This window comes from Prunus avium, chromosome 4 (genome assembly GCF_965620075.1).
Source record: "Prunus avium chromosome 4, drPruAviu1.hap1.1, whole genome shotgun sequence".
NCBI lineage: Eukaryota > Viridiplantae > Streptophyta > Magnoliopsida > Rosales > Rosaceae > Prunus > Prunus avium.
In genome coordinates, this window is record NC_142287.1 from 33,250,930 (window position 1) to 33,272,283 (window position 21,354).

At 37.4% G+C, this 21,354-nt stretch overlaps 4 protein-coding genes across 5 annotated transcripts; 1 reads left to right on the forward strand and 3 right to left on the reverse strand.

Moving 5' to 3' along the window:
- Positions 1-5,218: 5,218 nt before the first annotated feature.
- Positions 5,219-6,973, reverse strand: LOC148295268 (uncharacterized). The gene is made up of 4 exons (XM_088252449.1): positions 6,844-6,973; positions 6,339-6,437; positions 5,811-5,849; positions 5,219-5,547 (listed from the first exon to the last, which is right to left on the reverse strand). The coding sequence occupies exons 1-4, from the start codon at positions 6,971-6,973 to the stop codon at positions 5,219-5,221; spliced, it is 597 nt and encodes a 198-aa protein (XP_088108575.1).
- A 1,199-nt stretch (positions 6,974-8,172) lies between these two features.
- Positions 8,173-10,438, reverse strand: LOC110774078 (uncharacterized). The gene is made up of 4 exons (XM_021978607.2): positions 10,210-10,438; positions 9,664-9,762; positions 9,136-9,174; positions 8,173-8,759 (listed from the first exon to the last, which is right to left on the reverse strand). Exons 1-4 carry the CDS (start codon positions 10,337-10,339, stop codon positions 8,413-8,415), a joined length of 615 nt encoding a protein of 204 aa, XP_021834299.1. The 5' UTR covers positions 10,340-10,438; the 3' UTR covers positions 8,173-8,412.
- A 5,200-nt stretch (positions 10,439-15,638) lies between these two features.
- Positions 15,639-17,062, reverse strand: LOC110773992 (mitochondrial ATP-independent inner membrane protease subunit 1a). 2 transcript variants are annotated; one of them, XM_021978509.2, is made up of 4 exons: positions 16,877-17,062; positions 16,509-16,733; positions 16,264-16,374; positions 15,639-15,849 (listed from the first exon to the last, which is right to left on the reverse strand). In XM_021978509.2, the coding sequence occupies exons 1-4, from the start codon at positions 17,018-17,020 to the stop codon at positions 15,787-15,789; spliced, it is 543 nt and encodes a 180-aa protein (XP_021834201.2). In that variant the 5' UTR covers positions 17,021-17,062; the 3' UTR covers positions 15,639-15,786. The 2 variants fall into 2 exon arrangements, with proteins under 2 accessions (XP_021834201.2, XP_021834200.2); XM_021978508.2 differs by having other exon boundaries at positions 16,509-16,769; positions 16,877-17,038.
- Positions 17,063-17,445: 383 nt separating this feature from the next.
- On the forward strand, positions 17,446-20,666 carry LOC110774073 (putative beta-D-xylosidase 5). Its single transcript, XM_021978603.2, has 7 exons — positions 17,446-17,916; positions 18,141-18,446; positions 18,535-18,704; positions 18,788-18,888; positions 18,986-19,327; positions 19,442-19,852; positions 19,994-20,666. The coding sequence occupies exons 1-7, from the start codon at positions 17,446-17,448 to the stop codon at positions 20,608-20,610; spliced, it is 2,418 nt and encodes an 805-aa protein (XP_021834295.2). The 3' UTR covers positions 20,611-20,666.
- Positions 20,667-21,354: the final 688 nt, after the last annotated feature.

Sequence of the window (21,354 nt, forward strand, 5' to 3'; positions counted from 1 at the left end):
TTGCCCCCCACAAATGTAAAGTATCCAGAAGTAGAACGTCTATCTGTGATGGATCCTGCCCAATCCGCATCTGTGTATCCTTCTGGGTTCATATGTGTATGTTTGGAGAATATCAACCCTTTGGCAGGGGCAGCCTTCAAGTACCTCATGATCCGAGTTACTGCATTCATGTGTGCCTCACTTGGTTGATGCATAAACTGACTCACCATACTCACAGCATAAGCTATGTCGGGGCGTGTGTGTGATAGATAAATCAGTCGCCCAACCAATCTTTGATACCTTTCTTTGTCAGTGGGTACTTGGTCTGGATACATCCCTAACTTGTGGTTCTGCTCAATAGGTGTGTCAGCTGGCTTACAATCAAGCATTCCAGTTTTTGTTAACAAGTCTAACACATATTTTCGTTGGGATAGAAATATGCCATGTGTTGATCTAGCAACTTCTATGCCAAGAAAATATTGTAACTCACCTAATTCCTTCATCTCAAATTTACTAGCAAGGAGCTTCTGCAGATTCTTCATTTCTTCATTGTCATTACCGGTAACCACCATATCATCAACATAGATGATAAGGGCCGTAAGTTTGTCACCACGACGCTTTAAGAATAAAGTGTGATCCGAGTGGCTCTGAGTGTACCCAAAGCGCTTCATAGAATCTGTGAATTTTCCAAACCAGGCTCGTGGTGACTGCTTTAGCCCGTATAATGATTTTCTCAGCTTGCACACGGTGTTGGGACCAAGTGCCATGGAGGTCCCTGGTGGTGGTTCCATATACACTTCTTCTTGCAATTCCCCGTGAAGAAATGCATTCTTTACATCATACTGCAATAGTGGCCAATCAAGGTTTGCAGCCAATGACATGAGAACACGTACGGTATTGATCTTGGCAACAGGTGCAAATGTCTCTTGGTAGTCAATTCCATATGTTTGTGTATACCCTTTGGCCACTAATCGAGCTTTGTATCGATCTATGGATCCATCAGCTTTGTATTTAATGGTGTATATCCACCGACATCCAACTGGTTTCTTCCCTTGTGGCAACTGGACCATTTCCCATGTAGAATTCTTTTCCAGAGCTTCCATTTCAATTGCCATTGCTTCAGCCCATATGGAATCTGTTATAGCATCCTGCCACTTATTTGGAACACATACAGTAGATAATTGATTGACAAATGATGCATATGACTTTGACAATCTATGAGTTGAAACATGGTTATTAATGGGATATTTAGATTTGGCAGTAAGGTCAGGACAATATTGAGGCTTGGGTTTTCCTCTAGTGGTCCTAGGTGGGAGAGTGTATGGTATAGCATTAGGTGCTTCGGGAATTACCTCAAGTGTTTCCTCATCACGAGACGACTGGTCCGATGGTTGAGAAGAAGGGGTTGTATTTTGTTGTTGATCGCAGCAACCATTTGAATTGTCTCCTCTGGGATCTTCACCAAATAAGAACGACAATTTTCCAATACCTTCATCGCTGTCCAAATTTTGAAGTTCACTAGTGCTTGGCGACCGGTCGCTGGGTTCTGTGCGACCGGTCGTTTTGTCACAGAGTCGATTTTCCTCCCTGGAGTCTGGACGACCGGTCGCTTCTGGATTACGACCGGTCGTTTTGTCACAGAGTCGATCTTCATCATCGCTGGAGCAAGGCGACCGGTCGCTGGGGTCAGTGCGACCGGTCGTTTCTGGATTACGACCGGTCGTTTTGTCACAGACTCGATTTTCATCACCGCTGGAGCAAGGCGACCGGTCGCTGGGGTCAGTGCGACCGGTCGTTTCAGGAAAGCGACCGGTCGTTTTGTCACAGACTTGGATTTTTTCTTCCTTCTCTTCATTCCTTCTCTCCCCCTGAAGAGAAGGGGGCATAGCAGCTTCAAAGTAGGATAAATCTTCATGAAATGTGGCATCCATAGTGACAAAGAGCTTACGAGTAGGAGGATGGTAACACTTGTATCCTTTTTGAGTTGATCCATACCCAACGAACACACATCGAATGGCACAAGGGTCTAACTTACTTCTTTGATGAGATAGAACATGAGCATATACAACACAACCAAATATGCGAGGAGGCAGCTTGAGGACTGTAGGAAGAGAGACATGACGAGCCAAGGTGTTCAGTGGAGTTTCAAACTTCAAAACACTACTCGGCACTCGATTAATTACATATACTGCAGAAAGAAGGGCATGTCCCCATAAGTAGTGAGGGACCGATTTATCCAGCATGTAAGCACGAGTAACCTCAAGTAATTGTCGATTCTTTCGCTCTGCGACACCATTTTGTTGCGGAGTGAAAGATGTGGAGGTTTGATGAATGATGCCTTGGTCTCGAAAGAAATGTGCCAAGACATTGTTCACATATTCCCCACCATTATCAGACCGGAATACTTTGATGGAAGCTTGGAACTGTGCGGTAATCATAGCATGAAATTCACGGATTGCAGCGGAAACGTCACTTTTATGAGCTAGTAAATATACCCAAGTCATGCGAGTACAATCATCAATAAATGTAATAAACCATCTTTTGCCATTGGAAGAAACTTTAGCAGGACCCCAAACATCAGAGTGAACCAAATCAAAAGGGAATTCCATTTTATTATCACTTAAGGGAAAAACAGTTCGATGGCTTTTGGCCAATACACAGGTTTCACACTGAAACTGAGAATGATCTAGGCCACGAAACAAAGACGGAAACAAACGTTGAAGATAGCCAAAGGATGGATGTCCTAGACGACGATGCCAAAGCCAAATCTGATGTTGATTGCGAGCTTGTGAGCTGGAACCTTGAGTATGAGCTGCCCTTGGTGGTGAAGAGACCGTCAAGGAATACAACCCCCCTCTTCGTTTACTATGCCCAATCGTCGCGTGAGTCGTGAGGTCCTGAAAAAGACAATGGGAAGGATAGAATGTGGCATAACAGTTATGTGAGTCAAGTAATTTTCCAACAGACAGCAAATTGCAATTGATGGAGGGAACAAGTAGTGTATGAGATAAAGATAAGGAAGGGGAAAGTGATATAGTTCCTTCACCAGCAACATTAGAGGGGACTCCATTGGCACTAGTGATGTAAGGATGACGAGACTTAGAAGATATTGTGGAAAACATAGTAGAGTCAAAAGTCATATGATCAGTGGCACCTGTGTCAATTATCCATGTAGTGGGTCGTGTACCTGATTCGGAGTCGGAGAGTAGGGTGGAAGATGGAGAGGCATCAGTAGTTATAACACATGCTGCCTTGGGTGTTTTGTTGCGGGATTTGAAAGCATCCCACCACTCAGGATAACCATGAAGCTTGAAGCACTTCTCAACAAGATGATCACCACCACAATGAGTGCACTTCTCAGTTCCCTTTGCATTGTCAGTTTTGGGACCCCGGGGGGGAAGTCCGGAGGACGTACGGTGTGGTGGCCGATATGGCTTGACCGCCATTGCACTCCCACCGCCAAGTATGGAAGATTGGCGATTATCTTCTTCTACCACTAGTGCATAAGCTTCAATGACTGCTGGAAGCGGATTCATGGCAAGAATCTGACTACGAACGGAATCAAAGTTGGGATCGAGTCCTCCCAAAAAATCGTACACACGTTCCACCTCAAGTGCTTGTTGGTGAAGAGCCACATCATCGGGATTGGTATGTTTGCAGGGACGGAGGCTGTCAATTTCCTGCCATATTATGTGTAATTTTTCGTAGAATACATTCACAGGTTCACCACTTTGAGAGGTGGTGACTGACTGACGACGGAGTTGGTACAACTTGGAGCTATTCTGTGTGACAGTATATGTCTTCCGAGCTGCGTCCCACACCGCATAAGCCGTTGAGCAGTGATCAAATAAGGCACGTACATTTTTGGTCATGGAGTTGAGGAGCCATGACTGCACCAAACATTTGTCTTCATCCCAAGCTTCATAGCTAGGATCATCAATGGCAGGGGCAATCTTTTTACCATTAATGAAACCAGCCATACGACGAGCAGTGATGGCCAAGCGAACACTACGAGACCATGCAGGATAGTTGGACCCATCCAACTTATCAGGAGTAATTGGAGAGTAGTCATGAGAGGACCGGGGTGGTGGTGGTGTTGTGGAGTCGATCTTGGTGGAGTCGATTTTAAAGGAGTCGCCCGTGGAGTCGTTGATGGAGTCGTTGGTGTCACCCATGAGGTAAATATATAAAAGGATGTAGAGGAAGAAATAGCTTAAAACTTCAGCAAACAAGAGCACAAAAAAGGGCTTGTGATCAAGACCAATTTTGAGGCAAGGCAAAGTATGAGGTATGAATAATATAACAGCAAATTATGGGCAAGGATAGGTAGAGATTTAGGCAAGAACAAGGTTATGCAGAGGCAACCAAAATCGATTGCTCTGATACCATGCCAAATATAGTGTAATTGAGAAAGTTGAGAATGTATAACAAGAAGAACAAGATAGGTTTTGCAGAGAATTCAAATCTGCCAATTAAATTTCTTACTTGGTGAAGTGTGTTAGATATACAATTATACAAGGTGATTATTAGTTACAAACAATGCACAAGACATGAAGGGAAACATGGAGAGTTTCCATCCCTAAAACAAGGAATATGAAAACAAGGAAAAATAACAAGGTGGTAGACAAGCCATTTAGGGATGTCTATATTTTGTCTTTGTCTTTACTAACAATGTCATGTAGTGGTGGAACATGGGTTCGAGTTGTATATGGATGACTCAACATTCATTGATTTTTCTTGGTTGTCTCAACTCAAGGTCTGCTTCAATATACACGATTCACATTTTAGATAGTATCATGATGATGAGTCATAGATGCATGCTCCTAGTCCTAGCTAGTGTAAAAATCTAATCTCAACTCAAGTACGAGTAAGCATTTCTATTTGGGTTGGGTGATTTTCTTTCATTTCTCTATTGCTTTAACTGGCCTCAATTACACCAACAAAAGTAGAACAAAAACAACACTTTCTTTTTCTCCAAACCACACAAAGCCCAAGCAAATTCCAAATAATCTCCCTCACAAACTCTAAAAACAAAAATAAAGGCCAGTAAGCCTTTTACTATGATATATATCCTCATTCAAACACGTGCTGCCAACATTTAAAATTTTTTACAAAAATAAAAAAAATCACTACAGTACTTGCAGTAATTTCATGAATTAACAAAGGCATGCGACCAACTTCAATTACTTCCCAAAAATAATATTCTTCCTATAAAAATATTTTCAAAACTCTCCATTCTCTACTCTTTCAATGGAGCATACTCGAAAGAAAAACTACCGGTATAAGGGTCGCAATTAAAAACAACACAAGGATAATATTTCCTCTCGCGGCTTGGGCACTCAAAACTCATGTGTTCACGTTCCTTTTCACATATTGAACAACTCTTGAGGATTGCACGTCCTTGGCTTCCGCCACAATTGGCACAACATGAGCCTCTAAAGCGGCAACCGCAAACCTTGCAATTGACCACACAACCACTGCCAACAATGGCGTTCTTTGGGACATCGGATTTGTAAGGGCAAAGGCGTGAAATGTGATCACCCACCTTTAAACAATACAAACATTCACCTGTGTGCAATTTGTAGATCCATTATTAAATACAACAAAAGCAATACAAATAATTATTTATTATTTAAAAATATAGTGAATGAATGAAGGTGTCTAATTTTTTTTTGGTCTGTAAAATATTAAGACAACAAGGTCTAGACTAGTAAAAATTGACCTAGACTTGCAGATTACTTGATATTGTGTGTGAGAAATCCACATCTACTTGAAGTTTAGACTATGACTTGTATTAAAAAATAAAAAAATTTATGTTCAAAAACATATACCAATAGAACTCTTATCCTTTGGTTCATCAGCCTTCCTACCTGTTTGGAGCAATTACATTGTTAAATAAGAAAAATAAAAAAGATGATGAGTTAAAGAAGTCCCATTAACAAATTACTATATATATTATTAAATATCGGCTATGCATCATGCATACACCATAATAACTTGGCTAGAGAAATCATCTTTTTAACATATACGAGCTAGTTTCAACATAACATAAAACAACAAAAAATACATAGATATTATGTCATAAAATAGAGATGTAGCAAAAATATTTTATTTTTGTCTCTAAAATCAAAATCATACCAATACGATTAGGAGGGAGAAGGCTCTCTAGTATTTTTTTTTTTCCCTTTTTGTCTCTAAAATCAATAGGCCAACGGGATCTAGTATAGAGAAAAAGGGCTTAACTTTTAGACCAATAGTCTCTGGTTCGAACATATATGTGAGAAACTCACCTCTAACTTGCAGTTTAGACTATTGCTTGTATTCAATAAAAATAAAAATAAAAATGAACAAAAGCATACCAAAAATAGGATTTGGAGGAGGGGTCCAGTGCAGTTTAAAATAAGTCGAAGGTGTTTCGAGGCATTGTTTTGCAGCCTTTCGTTCTTCAGCCTTGCTATCTGTTTGCATGCAAATAAATTGTTAAATATGAAAAGAAAAAGGATAAGAAAGGGTGATGATGTCAAAGAAGTTAGAAGGAATGACATTGATCCCATAAAAAAATAACTATATCAAATAAATATAGACTATCAAAATAACTTGGCTGGAAAAAATCATCTTCAAAAACCGATTCAAAATGTTTGCACAATATATATCCTCTAATTACATTAAAACAACACTTTGTTTTTTACAAACCAGACAAAGCCCAAGCAAAATTCATATAATCTTCCTCACAAAGCATTAGGACATAAGGTAAAAATATAATTTTTCATACACAAAAGCTGAGGCATAAAATTCAAAGCCCAAATAATTATATTGCAGATAGTCTTGGTCACCCATGAATTAAAAGAAAAAAGAAAAGCATACCAAGTATTGGTGTATCGCAGTTGAGGGGGACCGTATCTGGCGATAAAAGGTCCTTTCCACCGCCGTCCTTATCGAACACCTCAGACTGGGAATCCAATTTCAGGCACTCCAAAGATGAGTCGTGGTCCATGGCTGTGTTGTGTAGAGCTTGGGGTTTGGCTTTACGGTTGTGACTTGTGAGAGAAAAAATGACGGGTGGTTTGGTTTGGCTTTAGGGTGAATTCATTTGTGAGAGAATAAAAGAAGGGCGATGAATTCTTTCTTGTTAATCAATATTATTGTTCTCCATTTAAGCCTTGATTGAATAATAAATTATCATTAAAAACTAATTGGTGACGTCTTTAATAAGCAGGGCATTAATTTCTTTTTAGTTTTGATTTTCGGATTTCGTTTCCTCAAGTAGCATTTCAGTTTTTTTTTTCTTTGGAGATTTTGAGTTCCAAATAAAGGAAGTTAATGCGGTTTTTCCATGTAGAGGAAAAGGATAGTAACCTAACCGTCATGCCTTCTCTCAGTAACCTTCCCTGCTTCTTGGTCTCTTGTTCATGTTCATATCAATTTTTTGTTGTTGCATTTAATATATATTTATTTTATACTAAATCTTACTGAATATTAGTCATAGCTATGAATTAACGTGATTTATATGATTTAATGTGTACTTTATTTTAGCTAAAAAATTTAGCTAGCCTACTTGTCGAAAAATTACCGATTCCACTCCATTGCAAATACAGCTTTTTCTAAATGATAAAATGAATGAGCTTTTATTAACCACAGAGAAAGTTTGAATCCGGGTTAGTGCTTAATTAAATCAAATGAACCTACAAGTAAAAAATATATAAATGAGTCCTGAAATTCATGGTCCAACTAAATAAGAAAAAAAGACAGATATTTTACATTATAGTCAGTTCATTTTAAAATCTTCCCATGAATTTACTGTTTGATTGAATTTTCCTTTAGTTTCCCAGCAGCCAAACGGCGGGCCGGAGAGATTGAGGTCCAACTACAGAGAAACAAACGTTTATGCCAAATGATTTCAACCAAAACAGAAGAAAAGCCGCAGTGCTGTTTCACACAAATCTCCCCTTGAAGCCCATGGACATGGTATTATGATACCAATGTTTATCTAGTGGACCTCAGGGTCAGGGATACAAATGAAGGCATCCATTTCTTTAAATTTAAAAATACAATACACTATACATCAACACAGACCTTAAGAATAAGGAGAATTAATTAAAGCATAATAAAGTCCAATTAGGCTATCACGACCATATCTTGTATGCACAATAAAGTCCAAGAAAATTCCAAATAATTTTCCTCACAAACTCTAAAAACAAAAATAAAGGCCATTAAGCACGTTTACTATGCTATATATCCTCATTCAAATACGCATTGCCAAACATGAAAAAAACAAAATCAACACAGTACTTGCAGTAATTAACCATTGGAATTTGGATCTGTCTACAAACAATCCAAATAAAATCCGTTACAACTTAATTTCATGACTTGGTAAGGGCATGTGACCAACTTCAATTACTTCCCAAAAATTATATTCTTCCTATAAAAGTATTTTCAAAACTCTCCATTCTCTACCCCTTTCAATGGAGCATACTCGAAAGAAAAAGCACCGGTATAAGGGTCGCCATTAAAAACAATGGAAGGATAATATTTCTTCTCACGGCTCGGGCAATCATAAGTCATGTGTTCACCTTCCTTCCGACATATTGAACAACGCTTGAGTTCTGCACGTCCTTGGCTTGGGCCACATTTGGCACAACATGAGCCTCTAAAGCGGCAGCCGCAAACCTTGCAAAAGATCACACAAGCACTGCTAACAATGGCGTTCATTGGGACATCAGATTTATAAGGGCAAGAGTCTGAAATGTGATCACCCACCTTTAAACAATACAAACATTCACCTGTGTGCAATTTGTAGATCCATTGTTAAATACAACAAAAGCAATAAGTATTGTGAGCACAGGACATAGAATAACAACAACTATACATAGATAAAATATATGTAAATAGAGAAGATAAGCTGCAGACGCATTTTTTTTTTCTTTTTTGTCTCTACAATCAAAAGCATACCAATAGGATTAGCAGGGAGGAGGGAGGGTGTCTAATTTTTTTTTTTTTTCTTTTTGTCAGTAAAATCATTAAGACAACAAGGTCTATCATAGTGAAAAAGGACCCTATCTTGCTGACTACTTGATAGTGTTTGAGAGACCTAAATCTACTTGCAGTTTAGACGAACGCTTATATTTATAAAAAAAAATAAAAAAATCAAAAGCATACCAATAGAACTCTTATCCTTTGGTGCATCAGCCTTGATACCTGTTTGCAGCAATTACATTGTTAAATACCCAAAAAAAAAAAAGGGGTGATGAGTCAAAGAAGTTAGAAGGAATGACATCTATGATCCCATCAACAAATAACTATATCATTAAATATCGGATATGCATCATGCATACACCAAAATAACTTGGCTAGAGAAATCCTATTTTCAACATGACATAGAATAACAACAAATTATGTCATAAAATAGAGAAGTTGCAAAAAATTTATTTTATTTTTTGTCTCTAAAATACGATTAGGAGGGAAGAGGGAGGAGGGTCTCTAGTATGTTTTTTTTCTTCCTTTTTGTCTCTAAAATCAATAGGCCAACGAAATCTAGTACAGAGAAAAAAGGACTTAACGTTCATACCAATAGTCAATGGTTTGAGCCTGTGTGTGAGAAACTCACCTCTAACTTGCAGTTTAGACTATCTCTTGAATTCAATAAAATAAAATAAATAAATAAATAAAATAAAAACAAAAGCATACCAAAAAAAGGATTCGGAGGAGGGGTCCAATGCAGTTTAAAATAAGTTGAAAGTTCTTCAAAGCATTGTTTTGCAACCTTTCGTTCTTCAGCCATGGTATCTGTTTGCATGCAATTGAATTGTTAAATATGAAAACAAAAAAGAATATAATGGGTGATGATGTCAAAGAAGGTAGAAGGATGACACTGATCCAATTAAAAAATAACTTTATACATTAAACATCGACTAACCATCATGCTCACACCAAAATAACTTGGCTTGAAAAAATCATCTTCAAAAACCGATTCAAAATTTTTGCACAATATATATCCTCTAATTACACCTAGAGAAGTAAAAATTAAAATAACACTTTGTTTTCTCCGAACCACACAAAGCCAAATCCAATTTCATATAATCTTCCTCACAAAACAGAAAAACAAAAACCAATTTCATACTGTAAAAATATAATTTTTCATACAAAAGCTGGGGCATAAGATTCAAAGCCCAAATAATTATATTGCAGATAGTACTGGTCACCCTTGAATTAAAAGAAAAAGGAAAAGCATACCGATTACTGGCGTATCGCAGTTTAGGGGGACTGTATCTGGCGATAAAAGGTCCTTTACGCCGACGTCTTTATCAAGCACCTCCGACTGGGAATCCAATTTCAGGCACTCCAAGGATGAGACGTGGTCCATGGCTGGCTGTGTTGTGCAGAGCTTGGGGTTTGGCTATACGTTTGTGACTTGTTAGAGAAAAAAAGGACGGGTGGTTTGGTGGTTTTGTTTGGCTTTAGGGTAAATTCAATTTTGAGAGAATGAAAGAAGGGAGATGAATACTTACTTGTTATATAGGCGCGGGCGTGCACCACAAATCTTTATCAACCGCCCAAAGTAATCAATATTATTTTTCTCCATTTCAGCCTTGATTGAATAATAAATTATCATTAAAAACTAATCGGTGACGTCTTTAATAAGCAGGGCATTAATTTCTTTCTAGTTTTGATTTTCGGATTTCGTTTCCTCAAGTAGCGTTTCAGTTTTTCTTTCTTTGGTGATTTTGAGTCCCCAATAAAGGAAGTTAATGTGGGATTTCCATGAAGAGGAAAGGGATAGTAACCGTCCCTCCTTCCTGGTCTTCTCGTTCAGGATCAGGACCATGGTCTTTAACAGTATCATCACAAGATAACGTGATGCAAAATATGAATCTATCACATCATAACCCAAATTATCCATAATTCATTCCTACTCAGTTCAGGAGGGTCCCAAGCAAAAGAAGCCTGCACTCAGCTTTCATACCAGAATCACTATTAGCCTTAATCCAATCAGAAGCAGCAGAAAAAAAAAAAAATTATTGTTCTTGGATTGAAAGGCAAATCCTTCTCATCACTAAAAATCTGCCTATTTCTCCAATTCCAAAATGTACCAGCAAGTAAAGGCAAATAAAATATTCCAATCCAAACCTGCAGGCCCTTTAGCTTTTGAAAACAGATTACTTAGAAACCAAGGCTTAAACTCAGAAGCAAAGAAATGAGAAAAATTATCCAAGCTCAATGAAACCTTCGACACGTACGTCCAAAGTCAAGCTTTACAAGCAGAATCATCCGTGAAACTCCTTTTAACTTGTTGCACATTAGGGTCCCATACGAATTTTTTTTCAAAGATCCAAACCATTGTATATTAATAAATATTATTTTTCTCCATTTCAGCCTTGATTGAATAATCAATTATCATTAAAAACTACTAGACCCCAATGCACGCATCTTTAATATGAAGGGATGGCATTTATGCCAAAAACGACAGAAAATATACTCCTTTTTTTTTTCTTTTTTTTTTTGGTATGCAGTCCATCTAGGGCCACACATAGAAGTGGTCGAATTAGATATTGCAGGAGATTTTTTTCTTGATTGAGTAATAAATTATCATTAAAAACTAATAGACCCCCAATGCAGGCATCGGTGACGTCTTGAATAAGCAGGGAATTTATTTCTAGTTTTGATTTTCTCATGATTTCGTTTGGGAATTTCGTTTCCTGAACTAGAGCCTAGCCTTTTTACCAACAAAAGGGTAAGTTGTTTATTGATTTCTTGAGGTTCAAGCATGGAAAGTTCTAGTTTAGAGAGTAAGATTGTTTTACTTCCTAAACGAACAACTCAACTCTTATAAAAGCATGGCTGCCGCTGTTGAACTTTTTCAAACTTTCAAAACAACTTGCTTTTATTTTTCAAGAAGAAATTGGTGATTGTAGCCGAGTTTGTTTTTGCATTATGGCTGAGGTATACTTGGAGAAAACTAGCCAACAGTTGAAGGTTTGTCACATTACCACTATTCTTTTTTCTATCATACGTACTTTTTTGAGTTAAATCTATTATACGTACTAGTTACGCGTCTATATATCTCTTGAACCCAAATTCTGTGTGCCCTCCTGTCCCCCTCCCTTTGTTTTTGTCATCTGTCCATCTAGTTAACCAGCTAATAATTCTGTTAACTCATATAAGAAAATTAATCAAATATATTACTTCCTATCCCTTCGTCTTCCCAGGCCATCAACTTAGTAAAATATACTGTTTCCTATCCCTTCCCTCCTAATTAATAGCATGAGAATTCAATCTAAATTCAGCAAATAAATATTATGAACACACAAAAAAACCCAAATCTGTACTCTCCTTTGGTTTATACATATGTTTTATGTTTCTTCTACCTATCGGTATATTCATCTGTACTATCCTTTGGTTATTGTTCTAGTTGATGTATCAGTTTGCTGTCTTTCTTAGCTTCAGTTATTGACAAACAAAAAAAACCCGCAAATAGTATATATACTTGGTTGAGGCATATTCTCCTTCTTTTTTTCTTATCCTTTTTTACCCAGTAAATTTCAAATTTTTATGCAGGTAGAGGGAACACATATCGTTGCAATTCCTAAGGAAGACTGCTGGGAATCAATATATGTTGGTGTCTGTTCGAGGGCTACATGTCCTAAAAGGGAAGGATTTATATTAAAAGACGACGCAACAAATTATTTCTATATGGGGAGTTGCAATATATTTGCAACTATGGTGGGAAATTACATGGATTGTGAAAATATGTTAAATACTGTGAATGGCGTAATGGAACGTGCATGGGAGAAAGTAGTTAATAATGCCATCCATTGTGCACAACAAATAGCTTGTAATTATATTGGCTGGTGGGAAACATGCTCGACACCGTATTTATTTCAGTGGCGTACACAATATTTATTTCAGGGGTGTACTGTTATGGTTGGATGGGATGCAACAAGTGGTCTTCCTTATATATATGACATTAATCGTGATGGAGTGCATTACAAAACCAAATCCAAAGTTTGCAATGGATTTGTGAATGGAAGCGGTCGTGAAAGGGTTTATGAATATTTCAGAGATTGCAATATAGAAAACCAGAGTTCAGCTGAATTGTTAGAAAGTGTGATAAGGGCATTATTATATGCAAGCCTTTTTTATGGAAAGAGCGGTGGAGATCTACGTGTGTTTAATGTAAAAAAAGAAGGCGTTATAGAGGCATATCGACAATCTGTTCTGAAAGCGCTTTTTGAGCATTACAATGCCTTAGCTAGTTATCTTCGCAAGTCATTGTTCTTTCTCTTTCACATTGATAGTTACAAGTATACACATGAACTTAATGTGTATGTGGACGAAAAATTCAGAGAAAAATTTCCAGAAGATTATGTGGGTAATGTTGTCCTAAAGATAGGAAAAGAATACACTGTACGACTGGTACATTTTAAGGAGCCAGTTGATGAACTATATGAGCAGCTGAGAAGAGAAAATCGTGACCGTGATGTGAGTCCTCAATTGGAAGCTCTAATGGAACAACTTGGTCTGGAACAATTTCAGAAGGATGGTGTTTTGTTTGGTATGCCAACACAGATGTTGGTGGCATGTTTAACAGACGTGTTGGGCGTCTAATATTTTGTCTAGACTAGTCATTTGTTTCATTTTGTTTTCTTTTTCTTTAGGGATTATCCAATATAGGTCCCTACAATTTCTATTTCCTAGACATATGCCCATCATTCTATAAATCTATGTGTAAAACCCAATTTCAAACTTAAATGACCAGTAGGATATAAGAGGTCATAGTATTCCTACGTTTTTACATCCTTGCCATCAAACTTCATATTTTTTTTATAATTTATTCCAAGCATTTCATTAACTGCCATAATTGTAATTAAAACTCCCTATTAATAGCATATCAATCACCTCATTTCTTTTGGTTAATATTCCCTCTAACATATTGCCCCCTAAAATTGCAAACCAAAAAAAAAATGTAAATTACATATCTAATAATGTACATATGAAAAATATAAATATAAATATATACATATAAAAATATAGGTATATTATTTACCAAAAAAAATTAACAAAAATAGGTCAGTTACTTTGTAATTGAAATTTCCATACTTTTTTCATAAATTAAAAATAGGTACACAATAATTTATAGAAAATAGGTACGTTGTATAATTGAAATTTATGCATATTTTTTATAAATTAAAAATAGGTGCATTATTTAGAAGAAAAAAATAAGTTCATTATTCTAGGTAAATTGTTTTACTATGTATACATTATTAGAGAAAAAAAAATAGGTACATTATTTAGAGAAAAAAAATAGATACAAAATTTAGCCAAAAAATAGGTTCATTATATTAGGTAAATTTTTTTACTAGGTACATTATTAGAGAAAAAAAAAAAAGGTACATTATTTGGAGAGAAAAAATAGGTTCATTAAAAAAAAATTGTTTTCATAAAACAAACAATAAAAGATGATCAAATTATTTATCATAAAATAAGTAATAGTTGCTTTATTTAGAGGAAAAAAAAAAAGGGTACATTATTTAGAGAAAAAATTGGTTCATTAAAAAAAAATGTTTTTCAAAAAACAAACAATAAATAGATTATCAAATTATTTTTCAACATAATTAGAATGTACACTATTATTCATAAAACTATAATAAAATAAAATGCTAGTTGTATAATTCATAAAAGGAAAACAACATTAATTCCTAAATTTAATATTGAATTTAAATTACTAATATGTTAAATATATTACTAGTCGTAATTCATAAAAGGAAAACAACATTAATTCAAAAATAGATTACTAGTCGTAAAATAGATTACTAATACTTTAATGTGGAATTTAATATTTAATTCAAATAAGTTTCTAAATTAATTCCTACATCCATTACAACTATTTGGAGATCTTTCCAAATTCAATGTGTGTCATTAGTTACACCCCCCATAGCACATTAACTTATAAATAGGGGTAGTTTTGGACTTCGAAAAATACAATAAATCAGATTTTAAGTTATATGAGGTAACTTGCTTAGTTGGATCCTAGTCATCGGGTATTATTTGAAAAAATTGGGTATTTTAAATAGAAAACTAAAGGAAAGGGTTGTTGGTGATTTAAAATGAATTTTAGCCCTGCTCAGGTCAAATGCAGTTCTGGGCAATATAATTAATCTCACCAGTTTCTTTGGGGAGTATTATGACAATGATTTCCATGCTTTATCCAAAAAGGTCTCTCTTTTTGGCAATAACTCACAAGATATTTTTGGGGACTATAATCTCACAAGTTTCTTTGGGGAGTATTATGACAATGATCTAAATGCAGTTCTGGGCAGTATAATCTCACAATATATTTTTCTCCAGAAAAGAAAAATTCAATGGCAATAACTCAAATGTGGTTCAAAATGTCCGCAAACTATCAACATTGTCACGCCTTTGACTGGAAAGGTCTCTCTTTCTCTCTGCTCTTTGCTAAGACTATCGTGCAAAACTTCACATCAACTATTTATGCAGAAACTGACTGACTGCATTGATAACACAGGAAATAAGTGTCCCTATGAACATGAAAAAGAAACAAGCTAACATCTTGACAAAAAGAGCAAGGGTATTAGAAGATGTCCATTATTCAACCATTTATCATACTTGGGGAACACAGGTTTTTAATAGCCATGCACATGAAATTATCACAATTAAACCACTTTTCTTGATAGAAAAAGATCATTCTACAAACAAGGTTCTATATTCCCTATAAACAGCAGCTTCAAAACAAGATTCTGTAATTACATTACATATGAGGCACTAACTGTGCGCAAGCTCAAAAAGTGTACTTCATGAGACAGAATCCTTCCCTTTGTTTTGCGCCAAGGATCCAAAATCTTTAGGTGGCCATATCTAATGACAAAAAATGATCAAAGATAAGAAATCTTAGTATTCTTTCTAGTAGTAGAAAATAGAAATACCAAAACGCAGTTCATTGTTCACATCCATCAGACTTCAGTTCTACCAGTAAAATACATGTTTTCAATTTTCCCTGGGAGAAAGATAACAGCAATCACTTATGTGTATCTCAATGCTTGCAAAATTTTTACCACAACTTCATTACTATTTGAACTTTTATTGAAGCTACACATCATACATTCTCTCCCAAATCATACCACTCATAAATTCAAAGGCATCCTTTTAACAATTCCACTTGGAAACCAACATAGATGTGTTCCTTTATGCTTAGCAAGTCAATCTAAAACCAATGTAAAACAATGTAACGCAAATAATTCAAATTGAGCTGCAAGAAGAAAAGATTCTCACCCTCCAAAAGACTCTGCCTTGAAGAAGCCCATAAGGAACAGGCCCAAATTTTCTTGAATCATTTGACTCATAGATGTTGTCTCCCTCTATCCAAACATGCCCCTTAGGAACCTAGTAGCACCACCAACAACAACAACAATATAATCTCCAAAATCCCAAAATACAAAAACACCAACATTCAAAACCAAAAACCCAAAACCCAAACAAAACCAACATTACAAGCTTGAATTGGAACATTGACATACCACAATAGTCTCAGACTTGTCACTGTTTTTAGGGTCGACAAAATATGTAACAGACTGGCCTTCCATGGCTTTCAAGCGCTTGGTCATGAACTTCCAAGGAACCTCAGGGGACTGTACGAGGACAATGTCCCCAACAGCCAGTTTGTCGAACCGGGGCGAGATGCGTTCAGCCAAGCACAAATTTCCGGCCAGGCCGAGGGTCGGGAGCATGCTGGGACCGTAGGACTGCATACATGGAATCACAACCCATTTAATTTCTCTCTGCTCATTAAGCTCATTGAATTCAAATCCAAATCCAAAAAAAAGTAAAAAAGTAAAAACCAAGAGAATTGTCTGAGAATGAGAGTGGTTCAGTGATTAGAACTTACCAGAGTGACGGTGAAAAGGTGAGTCTTGGTGACTTGGAGGCAGCAGAGAAACTTCACCAGTCGTGGAACGACGTCGCTTACTTCTCTCCCTGCGTTTTTAAATGCCTCCGAAGCCAAAAACTCCCTTATGTATCTGGACGCCATGGGAGAGAGAACAGAGGCATATACAGAACAGAAGGTTGAAGAGTGAGAGTCGTGTCTTGAATTTCAGTGCGTTTTTGAGCTTTTCGTTATGGGCTTTAGAATCAGCCCATGTTGAACCTTCTAATGGGCCATCATGTCATATGTGTTTGTAAATTGTACGGATAAAATCTGGACGAAGTCAATGCTTCAATCAAGGGAGTCAAGGGAATTTACCAACTACTCACCCTCCGTTGAGTTTGTGTTATAGTTCAACTAAAATACTGGACGAGATTAGCGTTGACATGGAAAACAGAATTGACCACGTAGATAGTAAATTGTCAGAAATTTATGGACCCACGTAGATAATATATATATAGGTTGGTTGGTAATTCCCACAGTGATATATCATCACCTTCACTTCACCTAGCTAGAGGACTGGAGCAACCATGTCTAACAATATTGTTACTTTTCTAGTTTTCTTCTTCTACCTTGCTTTCTTTGCCATTGTTTCTCCTGCTAGAAGAGTCCTTCTAGACTCAAAAAACATTGCAGCCTCCTCCATTGATGGTGGTAGCAACTTCACCTATGTATGTGATCCTTCATGGTATTCTAGCCTTGGCCTGGACTTGTCATCCTTTGCCTTCTGTGACTCTAAATTGCCGTATGACGTTAGAGCTAAGGACTTGGTGGACCGGATGACATTGATGGAGAAAGTGAAGCAGCTTGGTGATGGTGCATTCGGGGTGCCTAGGCTAGGATTGCCCAAGTATGAGTGGTGGTCTGAAGCACTCCATGGTGTGTCCAATGTTGGTCCGGGGGCTTATTTTGATGACGTCGTTCCGGGTGCAACGAGCTTTCCTCCGGTTATTCTTACAGCTGCGTCGTTTAATCAGTCCTTGTGGAAAACCATTGGCCAGGTATAGCTGCGTGTATGCTCAAACTGCGTTATCTTTGAAGAAGAAAAAAAATGGATTTGCCTACCTTTTTCTTCTATGTTTAATTGGTTGGAGAAGATAATGTTTTTTGTCTTATTATTGGTTAAGATGGAGAAGAAGGTAACATTAATTATCAGCAAAGCTAGGACAATTAACAAGCAAACAAAAAGAAACCGCACACATCGATTGTTGTTTGTCCATTTCAGGTTGTTTCAACAGAAGCAAGAGCTATGTACAATTTAGGAAGAGCTGGGTTAACATTTTGGAGTCCTAACATTAATGTAGTGAGGGATCCGAGGTGGGGAAGAATCACAGAGACACCTGGGGAAGATCCTTACGTTGTCGGCGTTTATGCTACTAATTACGTCAGAGGCTTGCAGGATGTTGAGGGCACAGAGAACGTCACAGATTTAAACCTTAGGCCTCTCAAAGTTTCCTCATGCTGCAAGCATTATGCCGCCTATGATGTTGACAACTGGCTTGGGGTTGATCGTCTCCATTTCGACGCAAGGGTGAGTTTTGATTAGTTTCTTCAAGAGCTAATTTGATGATTTAAGCTTCTTTAATGGTTTTTTGTTGTTGTTCTTTTCGGCCGAAAAGGTGACAGAGCAAGATATGGTGGAAACTTTCCTTAGACCCTTTGAGATGTGTGTTAAAGAGGGTGATGTTAGCAGTGTAATGTGCTCTTATAACAGAGTCAATGGCATACCCACCTGTGCTGATCCGAAGCTTTTGAGAGATACCATTAGAGGAGACTGGGGGCTTCATGGGTAACCTAATTAATTAACCCTAGCTAGATTGCTCTTCCTGTACATGGATTTAACTGGTTCCTTTTGTTTTTGATGTCTTGCAGATATATAGTCTCGGATTGTGATTCTATCGACGTAATGGTGGATGACCACAAATTTCTTGATGACACTAAAGAGGATGCTGTTGCACAAGCATTTAAAGCAGGCTAGTCCCTGGCTTGTCAAGTTAAAATTCTTTAATTGTTTGAGTTTTTAGCTATAAATATAACTCAATTAATTAAATTCCATGTTAATTAATACAGGATTGGATTTGGACTGTGGAGCCTACTACCCCAATTTCACCCAAACTGCCGTGGAACAAGGAAAGGTGAATGTGGGAGACATAGATAGGGCACTCAACTACCTTTATGTTGTGCTTATGAGGTTAGGGTACTTTGATGGAAGCCCTACTTTTAAATCTCTTGGCAAGAAGGACGTATGCACCAAAGAACATATTGAATTGGCAACAGAAGCAGCTAGAGAAGGATTGGTCTTATTGAAGAATGTCAATGAAACTTTGCCTTTGAACTCGGATAAAATCAAAACACTAGCCGTTGTCGGGCCTCATGCCAATGCTACCGAAGTTATGATTGGAAATTATGCAGGTATTGACGATATAATTGTGCTACATGTAGCATTACTCTTTACATTATGTACGTACTACATTTGAACAATAATGTGTACTAAGTAAACATTACACACTTCCAATTTATTTGTAGGTGTTCCTTGCCAATACACATCACCTATTGATGCTTTCAAATCCTACGGAGAAGTGATGTATGAAGTGGGATGTGATGTTGCATGTCAAAATGAGAGCTTGATATTCCCTGCCATGAGAGCCGCAAAGAAAGCTGATGCAACGATACTTGTGGTGGGATTGGACTTATCAGTTGAGGCAGAGGGCTTGGACAGAGTGGACCTCCTTCTTCCTGGTTACCAAACTCAACTTGTCAACCAAGTTGCTCAAGTCTCAAAGGGTCCAGTCATCCTTGTGGTAATGTCTGCCGGTTGTGTCGATATCAGTTTTGCCAAACAAAATGATAAAATCAAAACCATCTTGTGGGCTGGGTACCCTGGAGAGGAAGGTGGCCGCGCCATTGCAGATATTGTTTTCGGACATCACAATCCTGGTAAGTACGAAATATGGTAACAGAAACACAAATTTAGACCACATGACATGACTGTTAATATCTTAACAAATATTTGATAATTTCGTCACGTGGTCAGCTAATGTGGTCTAACATCCTACATATACTTTTACTATTTTACAGGAGGAAGATTACCTCTTACATGGTATGAAGCTAATTATGTGGACATGCTACCCATGACATCCATGCCATTGAGGCCGATAGATAGTCTAGGCTATCCCGGTCGTACCTACAAATTCTTCAATGGCTCCACAGTCTACCAATTTGGCTATGGCCTTAGCTACACACAGTTCAACTACACTCTAAAAGCTGCAGATAGATCAATGGATATTTTGTTAAATAACACGCAACATTGCCGTAACATTAAGTATGAGGATGAAGCATCCAAGCCACCTTGCCCTGCAGTCCTTGTAGATGACTTGTATTACGAACATGATTTTTCAGTTAAGGTTGAAGTGAAAAATGTGGGTAAAAGGGATGGGAGTGAGGTGGTGATTGTTTACTCAAAGCCCCCAGATGGTATTGTAGGCACACATGGTAAGCAGATGATTGGATTTGAGAGGGTGTTTGTGAAAGCTGGACAAAGCGAGGAGGTTTATTTTGTGTTTAGTGTTCCCAAGGCCTTGGGGATTGTTGATTTCACTGCTTATAAGCTTTTACCATCAGGCATGCACACCATCATGGTTGGAGATGATCATGGGCTCTCATTCCCTCTTCAAATCAACCTTGAGACCAAGTAAACTGAAGTGGTAGTTAATTTGTTGTTAATCTTTCTCTTCAATTCTCAATTTGTATACAGTAGGCCCAAATGATCAATTTAATAATAAAGAACTCTTTCTTCTCATTTTTGTTCTCATGATTATAACACATCAAAATCCAACTCAAACTGAGAATCACTTGTATTCAAATGTAAGGTCCAAGGAAACATGAACTCAAAATTAGGTAAGGGTTCTTTTCAAAAATTTCAAATTTTCAAAAGGAGATAAAGTAAAGAGATGGATGGGCAAAAGCAAACCGAAAAATGACCAGAAAACATGAGCACTGCCATCGTCCCCAACTTGACCAAATTGATTTCAGAGTGGGGCCAAAAGGCACAAAACATGAGCAAGCAAGAAAATGGGTTTTAGTTTAGTGGAAAAAAGTCTTCAATGGTGCGCCACTATAGCCACAGGCTATTGGGGCTTTCAATATACGAATGGGGGGAGGACGCAATAGCGCCATCCATCCATGTCCCTACAATTCCAGCATCTAAAAGATAATGAAAAGCATACATTAGGGTATTTTTACATTAAAATAGCCGAAGATAGTGACACAGATTTGGGCAAGTCATGCTCACAAAAAGCAGGCAGTGGCCATCTAACCCTTTAAAGAAAAGAGATATAACTGAAGCTAGCACCAAATACAAGTGTTCCACAAACATGACAGCCTATTGGCTCAAACGGGAGGAGATACAATAATGCACCATGATGCATGCTCATGTCTCT